The sequence below is a fragment of the Pochonia chlamydosporia genome, chromosome 3, assembly GCF_001653235.2.
Source record: "Pochonia chlamydosporia 170 chromosome 3, whole genome shotgun sequence".
In the NCBI taxonomy this organism is placed as follows: domain Eukaryota; kingdom Fungi; phylum Ascomycota; class Sordariomycetes; order Hypocreales; family Clavicipitaceae; genus Pochonia; species Pochonia chlamydosporia.
The window spans coordinates 2334126-2346861 of NC_035792.1; the positions used below are offsets into that span (position 1 = coordinate 2334126).

Sequence of the window (12736 nt, forward strand, 5' to 3'; positions counted from 1 at the left end):
TTTTACATCTGTGCGGCTTTCTATCACACCAGGGTCTAACAGGTGGCAAAATATCGTCTGTCCATGTGCCAGCAAGAGCCTTCTTTTTGGAGTACAAGCTATGATAGTGTCTGAGCGGCGAAGAACTTGACACTTCAACTTGTGAATAAGCATAAGCCGCGAAATCCGGGCCGGCTGAATTAGCCTGAGACGGACTGCCGTGGTCTTACAGAGTTCAGCTCGTTTTAACCGGTAAGAGCGATGCGGTCCCGGATCGGCCAACGGTTCTTTCATGGCAGCCATGTAAGCGGATGATGGTTGGCATTGTTTTGGCACAAAGCATGTATGGGGGCAACGTTTTGAGCACGACCCTCTTGCTTTTATTGTACTAGCTTTTGGCCGAGAAGAGACTTGTAGTGGATATTTTGACCCGGGCAAAGCGTAGCAGATTTCCCTGCCTGGTATTGAAAATGGACTATATACAGAAGAGAGAAGAGAATACCGAAAACACACCCACGCCTTCCCCCAGCAGAGTACCAGAATTTTCCGAGTACCAAGGTATCCCTAAACAATGAAAAGGCAATTTCCGTAACAAACTCCAAATGCAGCGGGACCCTCCCAACTGCGTTAAGAAGTCGAAGGCTCAACGGCATAAAAGGCAGACGCTCTTGGCTATATTCGCTAGAGACTGCATACAATGAAGTGAAATAGATCATAAAGTAATAAAGGGTAGTAATAGTAATACTAGGATTAAGTAGATAACTTGGTATCATGACGTTCTTAACAGTGTTGGCTGCCATCGGCAGAGTCTGCTCGGGCCTTGGCCAACTCTGTTGTGCTATCAGACGCAAACGTTCTGGAGCTGCCAGCCGGTGATCTGAATTGACTCCGACGACGCTGATGTACTGATAAACCCTTGTCGCCACCGCGTCTACCGACAACAAACTCCGGCACGTCGGGTTTTCTCCCGAATCTCAGGGTGTCGAAAAACTCGACGCACGCTGACCACGATGTAACAGCATAGATGACAGCGTTCCAAAATCCTTGAAGCGGGAGCACAAAGGCACTCATGAATTCTAATGGGACAGATGTGTCCTTCGAATGTATCAACGAATATACTCGATTGGCGCTGGATGGGATCCAAGTAATGAGAATAGCCGTGAAGAAGAGGATAGAGCACTTCGTGTACGACCAAGCTGCGTTGTTGAGTTCATGGTTTCGTCGTCGTGCCATATTTGCTGGTCTTCGAGGGATATTCTGTATCGTAGGAGTCTGCTGCAGTGTCGTTCCTTGCATGGGCAGGGAAACTTCATCGTTGGATTGGGGTGAGCTGTACGAGTCCGCCGAGATGTGCACCGAGTAAGCACCGTTGGGGCTTCTTGCACTTGGTCCCACGTTGACGTTGACGTCTCGTCGATTCATGCTAGCAAGCTGGATTTCCTTGTCTCCTGCCATCTCGGTGGTGACGGTGATTTCAGTAGTCTTCACGGTAGAGATGGCATCGCCGTTGACAGATAGAGGGTCAGGGTCAGAGGAGTGGAAGTCGCGAAGCTGCTTGCGTTTTTCATAAATGGTGCGGCCGGCTCGGATATAGATGAAAAAGGTGATGAAAATTACAACCCTGAAGAGCTTGGTTAGCAAGAGCGTAAAAAAAGTGATTGTAAAGCTGGTAGTCACTCACCAGACAGGGGCATAGAAGGCCACAATTCGTAGGATATCCCAGTCGTAAGAGATCCAGCACCACAGAGTAGCATTTCCATACACGCGGGTTCCCTCGCCATTCTTGATAAAGAGGAATACGAAAGCAGGGACAAGGGGGATGCCGTAGCAAGCTATTAAGTACGGAATTTCCATGCGTCGCAGGCGTGCGGCGTCAAATTTGAAGTAGAACGTAAGATACACATTGATGGCCATGGCCAAGGTCCAAAAAGCGTCTGCAGGCATGAACCTATTCCATCATTTACAATTAGTCACAGACTGACTTGGGTTGTGGTTATGCAAAGATGGACCAGTAGAAGCGACTTACAGCTGAATAAGGAATGCTTGGAACTGACAGCCAAAGGATGTGATGTTTGCCAAGTAGGACCGTGACATCAGCGTTCCAATGTTTGTCAACATGTTGCCAAAGGAGGCATAAAAGACCAATCTGTTGATTGGCTTGTGAAAGGATTGTGAGGAACAAAAGGTAACGATTGTGAAGAGACAGCCCAAGAGCGACAAGACGGAGCATGCTCTCTCGATGGCACTGATGGCCTCGAGCTGGCTCTCTGTTATTCCACCCATTTTCAAAACGTGTTTTCGAGCACGAAGAGCCAGTCAAGACGCCTCGGGTTGGTTCTGATGTCGAAGCGAAGTACACAACAGACAGTCAACAGAATCGGCGAACCACCACGATGGTAGAATAGCAGAAGGCTTGACTCCTGTGGCGCCGTGGTTCTGGGGTTGAGAGTCTTGGGGGCCAATCCAGGGTCTCTCTGCTTGTAGAGAAACCGGGGGATAGCGTATCTTTTAATACTTTTGTGTATATCGACCACAGGGGGGGAAGGCTACCGGCAGAGAAGAGATGAACCGGTGATTCAGGCGGCTTGTCGTCTGATCGAAAGAAAGGGTAGGAGGTCTGTGAGAGTCAAGCCAGGTATGCTCATGGCCCAAGCACGGGAGGCTTTTCTCAATCGAAGGAGACTGGCCGATCTCTAGTCTGCGGGAGATGGCAAGGTTTCCTCGGAAGAAGAGACTAGGTAGGAAAACAAAACCCAACAGACCGGGATGAGACAAGGAGCGGGGAGATGATGAAGATTCAACCAAGTGATTGCGGGTATTAGTAAGTGCTTTTAATGGAGTTGAAGTATTGAAGTTGCCCGATCTGCAAGAGAATTGGCTGTTTCGGCAAATAACATCTACCGTCAATGTGGTTCAAGATGTCCCATGCCCGTCCGGTTTCCTAGACTGTGTTGTCGACCGCAGGATGGCGTTAACCAGGGGGAGCCAGTTGTCGAAAGAGGGAGGCTCTTCAGAACCCCGAAAGAGACAATAGTTGCTGTAGACAAAGAAAGAAAGATCTGGAATTTGCAAAAATGTCTTGGTGTGTTGTAGAGATTTAACACGGGACGGTCAGGACTCAGGATACTCGACTCATGGGACAAACACGACACGGTTGCACTGGCCCAACAACGCACACAACCTAACAACATGGCATGCCACCAGTTTGTGCTCCCGTGTCCAGGAACATACTTGTAACTCTGTACACAGGACTCTGCGTTCTCCATATCCAGTTCTTTTCGAGCCCGTAAAAAAGCGCCGTTACCCTCCTCTCGGGCTGTTGTGGGAACGGTCTGTCTGTGTACCATGTGGCGTAATCCAACAGCCGCCTCCTTGGAACCAGGGTAGTTAGAAACTAACATGAAGGCACCGATATAACAGTTGGCAAGGGTCCATGCAGGCTGGGACGGAGCGCGGTGAAAAAGAATTCTTCAGCTTGCCGCACAGGAGACTGCATTCCAAACCCTGGGACTGGGCTGACGGCGGCAGATGTCTTCACCACGAAGCTAACAAGTTACAGGCAGAATGCGGTGGGAATGCAGCGTTACATCGAGCCAGAAAACGGCTACAAGCCGATGTGTGAATAACCCAGGTCCCTTGTTTAGTTCGACTAGAGTTGTCTGAGTTGAGTGTGAGGCATGTGGGGGATGATGAGGACTTGCAAGTTTGTCGGAGGAGGTTACATTCTACATATTGCACATACAAACTTGGAATACCTTGAACTCGTTCAACTTGGAACAGTCCCGGCAGATTCATAGACCGTAACTAACTCACTAGGAGTCTTCCGTCGAAGATACTTATGTTTTCGACAACGTAGAGTTGAGAGTTGATGCTGACATTCAGTGGTTCCTCTCCCACTATGGGACGGTATTGTCAGCATGACTCTTGATGCGTGGGGAGTACAAGAAACAACAGGTTGACGAATGGGAGCAAAAAGAGTCTTTGCCAGGGACAAGTGGAGGACATCTCCTCTCCTTTGCCCCTGTTGCCATGCTCTCTACGCCCGGCCCCTGTTCCTTGTCTCTTTAGCACCGTTGGCCATATTAGCCTCTTTCATCAGCGGTTGAGGAGGCGGCAGGGGGGGTTTCCAAGGTGGTGGTGGCGAGTTGTGACCGCAAATGGGCAGCGATACTACCTTTGAGTTGATAAGTCGGCCTTGATTGGAAATGTCTTGGCCGACCCCTCAAGGCATTGACGATCCTGGGGAAAGCTGGTATTACTTGGCTTGCCTTGCCTCATCCGTAGATTTGATGATACTGTGCTGTACCGTATTTGCTTTTTGCAGTCTTCGCTGATTGTTCTACGCAGCCACGCCACGGTAATTTGACCTGCACAATTGTGGATTAGTCTTGCGAGTTGGAGGCGGACATGAAAGGAGATGCCGAATATGCATCTCTTTGTTCTGACGGGGCCACGTACGGCAACTTGCATGTGAAGGCCTCTCATGGTCAGATCATTTTCCGGAGGCTGCATGGTAAAGGCATGACGCTTTGCTTCACGGGCACATGTTACCAACAGCATTGTCTTCGTCTTCCGTCTATTGCGTTTTGACATGATCTGGTCGCCATGTCACTTTATGCTAAGAGATGAGGGTTGAGGCGACCGATGCAACTCCAGGCATCATCAACTAACTAGCATTAAAGGCTGATGAAGAAGATGGAAATTTCCGATGGACTCCTCAATTTTGAACCACCTTTTGCGAAACAACGATGCGGTGTTCGCCAGGGGTATTTCCGAAGAGAGGAGACGTGCCTTGAGACATTCCAAGTATCTAAGCATACTAGTTATGGAGAACAAGCGCAAAGACGGGAGCTTTTTTTGCCACATCTCAATTTCCTCTCGACTTTTAAGTCAGGAGTACAACTCGGAATAAACATTGGCAGTGGATTTCCATCAACGTCGGTAGCCGTTGCTACTCTTTAAATGTACATAGACTCATCGTCTGACCTCACCGGTTGACTCTGCCCAGCTACTCGTATTGGATGAGGATACCTCAGTGTATCATGTATCATCTTTCATGCATACACACATTCATCGGTCGCTATCAGCCGATGAGAAAAGCGAAGACATCCAGACACAAAGACAGGGTGCATCCCGAGTCATTTCTCAGCAACCAAGCAAGAAACGAACACCGCCGGCTACCCACAGACACCTCTCAAATGGAAAGATTGTCGAAAACTAGCAGACAGGCCCAGTGTCTGTGCTTTGACAAGGCGAAGAGTGATAACATGACTGGCTGCTCGCCCGACCTTGGTCATCTCTGCCCTCCCATTCTTTTCAATGTTCCCATCAAAAAGAGTCGCGGCTCGTACCACCTTGCAAAGTCTAGTCGCGTTCGCCCAACCCTGTACAAGACCAAAATGAGGTCCCCTCTTTTCATAGCGAATTGTGTCCCATCCGTCAGTTGATCGACATGAGTGAGTGAGTTGAAGCATCCGCTTTTTCGCAACGGCTTGCGGCCCTTTCCAACGACGTCCATTGATGGCGTAAAGTGGCGCTCTCTGCCCTGAACTCTGAACTAACATGCCAAACATGCCATTCTAGCACTTCAAATGCTACCTGTTGGCAAGAAATGGCAAGCAAGAGCAACAAGAGAGAAAAAATTCCGAGGAAAATCGACAATGTTGCGCCACCGTTTCATGTCTTGCATTGCAAACCCCGGATTTGGCCAAACTTTCAATGCTTGCAATCAACCACCCAACTCAACTGCCTCGGCTGCTGGGTCCTGATAATTGCCCTGACTTTGTTTGAATGAGCTTGACCACTTGATCAGCTGCCCCAAGGCTAAAGCCTGATCCTGGTCTTGGCTGCCGCCTGGCCAAGAGATCGAGCATGAGAAGAGCCCGCCAGCATCGATGGGAACATGTCATATTAGCCGGACAACTACAGATCAGGGGCAGCCCGAAAGCAACGGAAACTGACGGTGCTAGTACCTGGGCTAGCCGATGCAGCCGCCTTGGCTCTTGGAGTTGCGAGTTGCGAGTTGAACCCTCATGCAGGCAATGAACTTGACTCAAGCCCTGCAGACCGACTCCATCCAAAGTCCCACACCGGCTCCAACTGCTCCGTCGTGTACTGGACACTGCTTCAGTCTTGCAGTGTTTTTTGCCCGATTGTTGGACCCTCTTCTGGGCATACCCTTGTTGATGATGAGCGGTTGCGTGGAACCACAACTGTGGTTGGATGTGCATACAAGACATTTAACATCAGAGAATTTACCCCTTTGTGCCTTCACTGCATTGGGATTACAACTTGTTAAATCACCAGATTTCATGGATTGGAAAGCGACTCAAAGTCAAGGCAAATTGAGCTTTGGTGGTGATGTATGTGTTCCCCAGGACCGCGCCAGGGACCAAGTCAAAGAATACCATGATCCCAACCAAATGCAGAAGGAAATGGCCAATATAAGTGAAACCGTGACCCATTCTAAAGGTTACCCATTTTGGCTGTGCTTTTGCGTCCAAGTTTCTTAATAGGAGTTACATAGATCATGACACATGTGGGAAACATTGCGACGACTTTCTTAATTTATAACTTTGGCAATATCAGCTGTTTTAACCTTCATTTAATAGACACCTGCCTAATCGGTCTTTATTGCTTCGACCCGAAGTATACTTCGATAAAGCCAATTTTGTCAAGACAACATCCAGCATCACAATGTTGCACCACACACTCTGCACATGAAACCGCAGAACTCAGGTCAAACTACTCTCTACGCATACTGGATCTTGAACGTCCAAACGTACTCATCTCCAGAAATAACATCATCTCCCAGACTAAGCTTGAGTGATCCAACACCGTCCCACGAAACCGGGACCTTTTTTCCATTCTGTTTTCCACCTACCACGGTAACTTTATCACCAGGCAAGTAAGGAACAGGGTCTTTGACAGCCAAGCTGCTTGGCGGTTTACCAATGTGATGAATGTAAAAGGCATCTTTTGCCGTGGTATAGCGGAATGGATCACTTCCAGGCTTGACTGTCCAGAAACGAGTCTTGAAAATGCTCTCTCCATGAGATTTAATCCATTTTCCGGCGTCTCGCAGGTTCGTCTGCATGATTTGCGGAATGGACCCGTTGCCCGTAGGTCCAATATCAAGAAGGAAATTGCCATTCTTGCTCACCATGTCAACCAAAGTCTTCACGATCTCCCCGCCTGTGAGATATGCGGAATCAGGTGTTTGCGCGTTGTAGCCGTATGAGTGCGGATCCATGCCTCGACTGGCCTCCCATTTGTGAGTTACAGTATCCTCATTAGTCTCATATCTAAAGGTGATGGAAGTCAGCAAGTATGGTATTTACTGTTTTGATGTAGTCAACTTACTCAGGGGTACTGAAATCTCCCGGTATCCCGCAACGATCGTTAAATGTTACTTGTCGCTTGCTCTTGCGGGCTGAATTCATCCATTCGGAGGTGAAAATGGTGGCATTGTTCCCTTTAGTCGTAATATCACACCACATGATGTCAATGCCGTATTCGTTGGCCAAGGTTCTCATCTGAGGCAGCTGAATGTCCTTGACAAAGTCTTCCACTTCTACAAATCCAGTGTAAGGGAGCTCTTCTCCTGTGTACGGATTATGTGCTGGGCCGCCGGGCCATGCACTAAATCCATACTTTTTAAACGCTGGGTTGAACCACTCCGGCATACTAAAGTAGGTGCCTACGTCAAGTTAGTGAGAGTGTTTGTTTGTGTTGTGCTTCTTGAACTATGTACCCAGTCTGAGTTGGGGCTGATACTTTTTGGCAGCAGCAAAAAGATCCTTGATGATGTCTCTCTTGGGGCCATAGTGAATTGATGATCGTTTGCTTATCGCAGTCGAGAAGTTGAACAAGGCAAATCCGTCATGATGTTCTAGAAGTTTGAGTCAGAGATACTCTTACTACTGTGGCTGCTGGAAACGGTCTCATCAGGAAAACAACTTACTCGTCGTAGGGACGAAATACTGGGCTCCCGCATCAGAAAACAAGTCCACCCATTCTCTGGGATTGAAACCCTTGTCACTAAAGTTCGCAAAGAAGTCATCATAGTTGACCTCCTTGCCATATGTCTTCAAGTGATACTGATAGGTTTGAGTCTTGTCATTCGGGTCCTGCATCCATTTCCAATACCTACGACCAAACGTGAGCTGCCATGACTCCCTCACAGTTTTGTGTAGTCTACTCACCACTCAGCATAATTTTCATTGGCACCAACACTTCCATAAGCTGGCACAGAATATGGGCCCCAGTGAATGAATATGCCGTACTTGAGGTCATTGAACCAGTCTGGAGCTACATGAGAATTGACACTCTTTTCCGTGGCCACGAAGTCTGCGAAGCCGCAAGTTCCAGAAGTTGCTTGGGTAGCTTGCTTGCGGTTCTTCCCGCTGCCGTATTTAGCAACAACTTTGCCAGTACATTGAGTGCCGGGACGTATGTTGCGCTTATTCTTGACGCCGATTTGAACAATACCAGCCTGCCTTGGGCCAAGACGCTTAAGTGTTCCAGGGACAACAGTGTCCAGAAACTGGGATTGGACTGTGACAGACAAATCATCTGCCTCTGTCAAATAGTTCTTTGGGTCCGTGTTATTGATGTATACCTCAATAATCTGGACAAGGTTGCTGCCATCGATCCATTTCGATGTGATATTGGGCTTGTTTATCTCCAAGCTGGTTGGAGATGCATGCACGCCTGTGGACAATTAGAACGTTCTTACGAAAGGAGGAGAATCCAAAGTGTTGATTCAGTGAATGCGGTATCGACGTACCCGTTCGAGCAGAGATGCCATGTAGTGAGCCCGGTGCCACCAGTGCTGATACACCTGATACAAAGGCAACCAACTTTGTTACAAAAATAGTGCCAGTCATTCTGGAAAGATTGTGCTTTTCAAGCCATGGACAGTAACTAAGCCGTCGAATATAGCTTTCGAATGAATAAATACATTCATCGAAAGACATGTCGGGTTGCAATCGACTCATCTATATATATTCTGTCCAAGCTCTGAGGAGCTTCATCAGCATTGTGCCGTCGGATATTTAGAAACAAACAATGCGGATGGAAATGGTACGATGTCAAGGCACCTTCCTTGTACGGAATGTAGCTAACCAAAAACGCGATATAACTTCAGTGTATCGACCATCAACAGATTCTCGGTCTCAATTAAGCCGCCCAATCAACCTCCATATGCGGAGATCTAAACTTGGAGAAGTGGCTGCCGATCTGGAAATCATGGAAGCCGTCTACATATTGTAACATGGCGTCACGGCATACAAGATGCGGGGTTATCGACACGACGGCAGATGCCCTTCAACCGACGCCATGGAGGAGATGCTTCACATTGAAGATTTTCATCATTGACTTTTTTCGATAACCGACCGGGAATGAAGACTGGACATCAATAGCTGTCTAGTCTCCAAGAAAGTATCTTAGTCCTGAGTACCGAGAATCAACGTGGTCTCCGTATGAAGGTGGAATGATACTGAGAGGCCCAACTAATAAAACTTGAAGAGAATCATATAGAGAAAGTAAACAATATGGAAGAAGGACTGAGAGGGCGGCTCGTGTCCATAGTTCAAAAACGTCAAACATCATGCCACACTTACCGTCCGGCCGTCATAGTTCAACAGCTGGGAATATAGGAGTTCTCGGAGCATCTGCAGGCGTCTTCCGAAGATAACTACTTTGTAGATGTGCTGCAGTATTATTAGGTGAATCAATAGTTCACAATGCAACATTCTTTATCCTGCGGATATTTCAGAATTCAGGTGGTGCTGTTACATTTGCCGAGGCTGGTGATCGACATGAACCTGCCTGTAAACGTGCTCTCAAGCATCAGTCATATACGACAAGCCAGGATATATTCAATATAGCAGTTGTAAGAGACTTGATTTGACTGCTGCGAGCCCTGCGTTGCCTGCGTCTATTCTCTCCTTTGTCCGGGCAATATTCCCGCCTGGAGAATTACAGGTAGGAGTAAGACGTCATCGAGACAACGGCTGACCGAATAGCCAGAGATACCATTGCTTAGAATGAAAGACCTTAGGAACCATAGACAAATAAAGTAAGCTTGTGTTTAAAGAAAAAATTATCCGCAAATGGAGAGATATCACTTTGCAACAGGAGCGTAGTCGAAAGGCTGAAGTTGAAAGGTAGAAGGAAGGAACTGGTCCCTGATATGGAAGTGGGGGCCAAGTCAATCAACTTCACCAGCAAACAATGAACGTCTCTCGTCCCTCACGTGCAAACAAACATCATCAAACACTCCTTGTTCTGTCAACAGCAACCGTCACCAAACGCGGATTATCCGGCTTGTCTTTCAGTAAGGCAACCAAATGGCCGCGGGCACCCGTTCAAGCTCATTCTAACGAATGCCGTCTTCGTCGCTACCCGGCGTTTCGTCGCCACCAGATGAACGACCGGCAGCACGATCAAAGTTCACCTATCGTCAGCTGAGCCAGCTGGCATCATTCAACACGTCAAATCCTCTTCGCGTGATTGCACACATTGACCTAGATGCATTTTACGCGCAATGTGAGATGGTGAGATTGGGGGTCGCCGAAGATAAACCTCTCGCTGTTCAACAATGGTACGTGAATGATGCCTGCTTTTCCGAGGTCGTGCATTGACAATAAAATCAGGCAAGGACTTATTGCTGTAAATTATCCAGCACGCGATTGGGGTATCGGTAGACATTGCAACATAACCGAGGCCAAGAAAATTTGTCCAGATCTGATTGCCCAACATGTTGCCACATGGCGAGAAGGAGACGACAAGTGGGCGTATCGTGATGATGCTGCTGCCAACATCGCAACTGACAAGGTGTCACTTGATCCATATAGATTGGAATCAAGAAAGATCCTGGCCGTCATCAAAGAGACTCTCCCTGCCAACGTGCAAAAAGTGGAAAAAGCCAGCATCGACGAAGTCTTCATTGATCTCTCTGCCCAGATTCGCACCATTCTCCTGGAGCGGTTTCCTGAGCTATCCAACCCGCCTCCCTACGATGATCCCACCGAGAGGCTCCCTCCACCTCCTATAGCAGCATTGGACTGGAAAGCCGATGCCTTGGTCGACTTGGACGAGGACCAAGAGAGCCAAGACCCAGATTGGGACGACATTGCGATTCTCATTGGATCCGAAATTGTTCGCGGTGTACGTGCACAAGTGCGCGAGAAGCTGGGTTATACCTGCTCCGCTGGCATAGCGAACAACAAAATGGTGAGCAAGTTGGGCTCCGGCTTCAAAAAGCCCAACAGCCAAACTGTTGTGCGGAGTCGTGCTGTGCGTCTATTTTTGGCAGACTTCAAGGTAGCCAAGATTCGGAATTTGGGCGGTAAGCTCGGCGATCAAGTTGTCTCAGCGTTTAATACAGAAAGCGTCAAGGAGCTTCTTGATGTCTCATTGGAGCAAATGAAATCCAAGCTCGGCGACGAGACAGGCGTGTGGCTTCATAATACACTACGGGGTATCGACAACAGCGAGGTCAACACTCGCACGCAAATCAAATCTATGCTGTCTGCCAAGTCTTTCCGGCCCAGTATTAACACCGAAACGCAGGCCATAAAGTGGCTAAGGATTTTTGTCGGCGATATCTTCTCACGATTGGTGGAGGAGGGCGTTTTGGACAACAGACGGCGACCACGCACTATTAACCTGCATCACCGGCATGCTGGACAAACTCGCAGCAAGCAAAGCCCCATTCCCCCTGGCAAAATCATTGACGAAGAAGCTCTGTTCCATCTGGCAAAGGATCTCCTTGGTCAAATCATAGCTGAAGGCAAGGTCTGGCCATGCGCAAATCTCAGTCTCAGCGTTGGTGGATTTGAAGATGGCGTTAAAGGCAACATGGGCATTGGCGCTTTCTTGGTCAGAGGTGAGGAAGCCGCTCCTGCAAGGTCCGGTTCCCCGGAAAAGAGATCCGTCGAAACCGGAAGACTATTGAGTAAAAAGCCACGGTTAGGCGAAAGGGATATACACCGATTCTTCTCGAAGGACGGCCAAAGCCACGAGAAAGCTTTCGTTGCTACCAACAATAGTGAAGATGTTGTCGACCAAATGGACGAAGACGTACCACTTTCTACACCGGTTAATCAAGAGGAAGCTGCCATTTCTGCCCCTAGAAAGGATGCAGGGAGCCAAGCCCAAATCACCAGATTTCTCTGCCCTCGTTGTGATTATTCGTCTGCTGATGCAGAACAGTTCCAGAGCCACGAGGACTGGCATATGGCCAAGGACATGCAAGAGGAAGAACGTGGCAGTCACACACTCGCTCAAAAGCCATCATCTTCCCGTAACCCAGTCCTGAAAGGATCAGGTGCAGCACCTAAACGCAACCGAGCAGGAAAGCTGGAACCGGGGCAGAAAAAGCTCCATTTCGGATGATGCCCATGGTGGATTGGGCTGCAGTATGATCAGGCCAATTCCCGTACATGACAGCCTGGATACTTTGAGACCGGGTGCCTCATCATGATTCCGAGTTTACCCAGACCGGAGCAAACGCAGGATGACCTGATGATGAGTGGTCAGCAGGTTCAAGACACAGGCAGGAGGCTCTCACCGTTCTTACAAGCTGGGATATCAACGCTTCGGGTAGCACAGCCCTGAAATGCAGTCTCAAAGGACGAGGAAGAGGATACACTTGTTTCGACCACACGATAACCGCAGACAGGGTCTTGCGCTTGAACAGCGTGATGAAGCCACTATTATCAGGGTCAAATAATGCAGCCTCACGGCCAAG

The 12736-nt window shown here is 48.5% G+C and overlaps 4 protein-coding genes across 4 annotated transcripts; 1 reads left to right on the forward strand and 3 right to left on the reverse strand.

Moving 5' to 3' along the window:
* Positions 1-759: 759 nt before the first annotated feature.
* VFPPC_04575 (cAMP receptor-like protein) lies at positions 760-2262 on the reverse strand (the record flags this gene model as incomplete). Its single annotated transcript, XM_018283912.1, has 3 exons — positions 760-1600; positions 1661-1927; positions 2006-2262. The coding sequence occupies 3 exons, from the start codon at positions 2260-2262 to the stop codon at positions 760-762; spliced, it is 1365 nt and encodes a 454-aa protein (XP_018145183.1).
* Positions 2263-5156: 2894 nt separating this feature from the next.
* On the reverse strand, positions 5157-5552 carry VFPPC_17715 (hypothetical protein; the record flags this gene model as incomplete). Its single annotated transcript, XM_022429404.1, has 1 exon — positions 5157-5552. The coding sequence occupies one exon, from the start codon at positions 5550-5552 to the stop codon at positions 5157-5159; it is 396 nt and encodes a 131-aa protein (XP_022285558.1).
* A 1178-nt stretch (positions 5553-6730) lies between these two features.
* Positions 6731-8867, reverse strand: VFPPC_04576 (alpha-L-fucosidase; the record flags this gene model as incomplete). Its single annotated transcript, XM_018283913.1, has 6 exons — positions 6731-7283; positions 7342-7678; positions 7733-7870; positions 7943-8127; positions 8184-8691; positions 8768-8867. The coding sequence occupies 6 exons, from the start codon at positions 8865-8867 to the stop codon at positions 6731-6733; spliced, it is 1821 nt and encodes a 606-aa protein (XP_018145184.1).
* Positions 8868-10367: 1500 nt separating this feature from the next.
* VFPPC_04578 (sister chromatid cohesion protein (Eso1)) lies at positions 10368-12381 on the forward strand (the record flags this gene model as incomplete). Its single annotated transcript, XM_018283914.1, has 2 exons — positions 10368-10585; positions 10638-12381. The coding sequence occupies 2 exons, from the start codon at positions 10368-10370 to the stop codon at positions 12379-12381; spliced, it is 1962 nt and encodes a 653-aa protein (XP_018145185.1).
* Between the last annotated feature and the right edge of the window lie 355 nt (positions 12382-12736).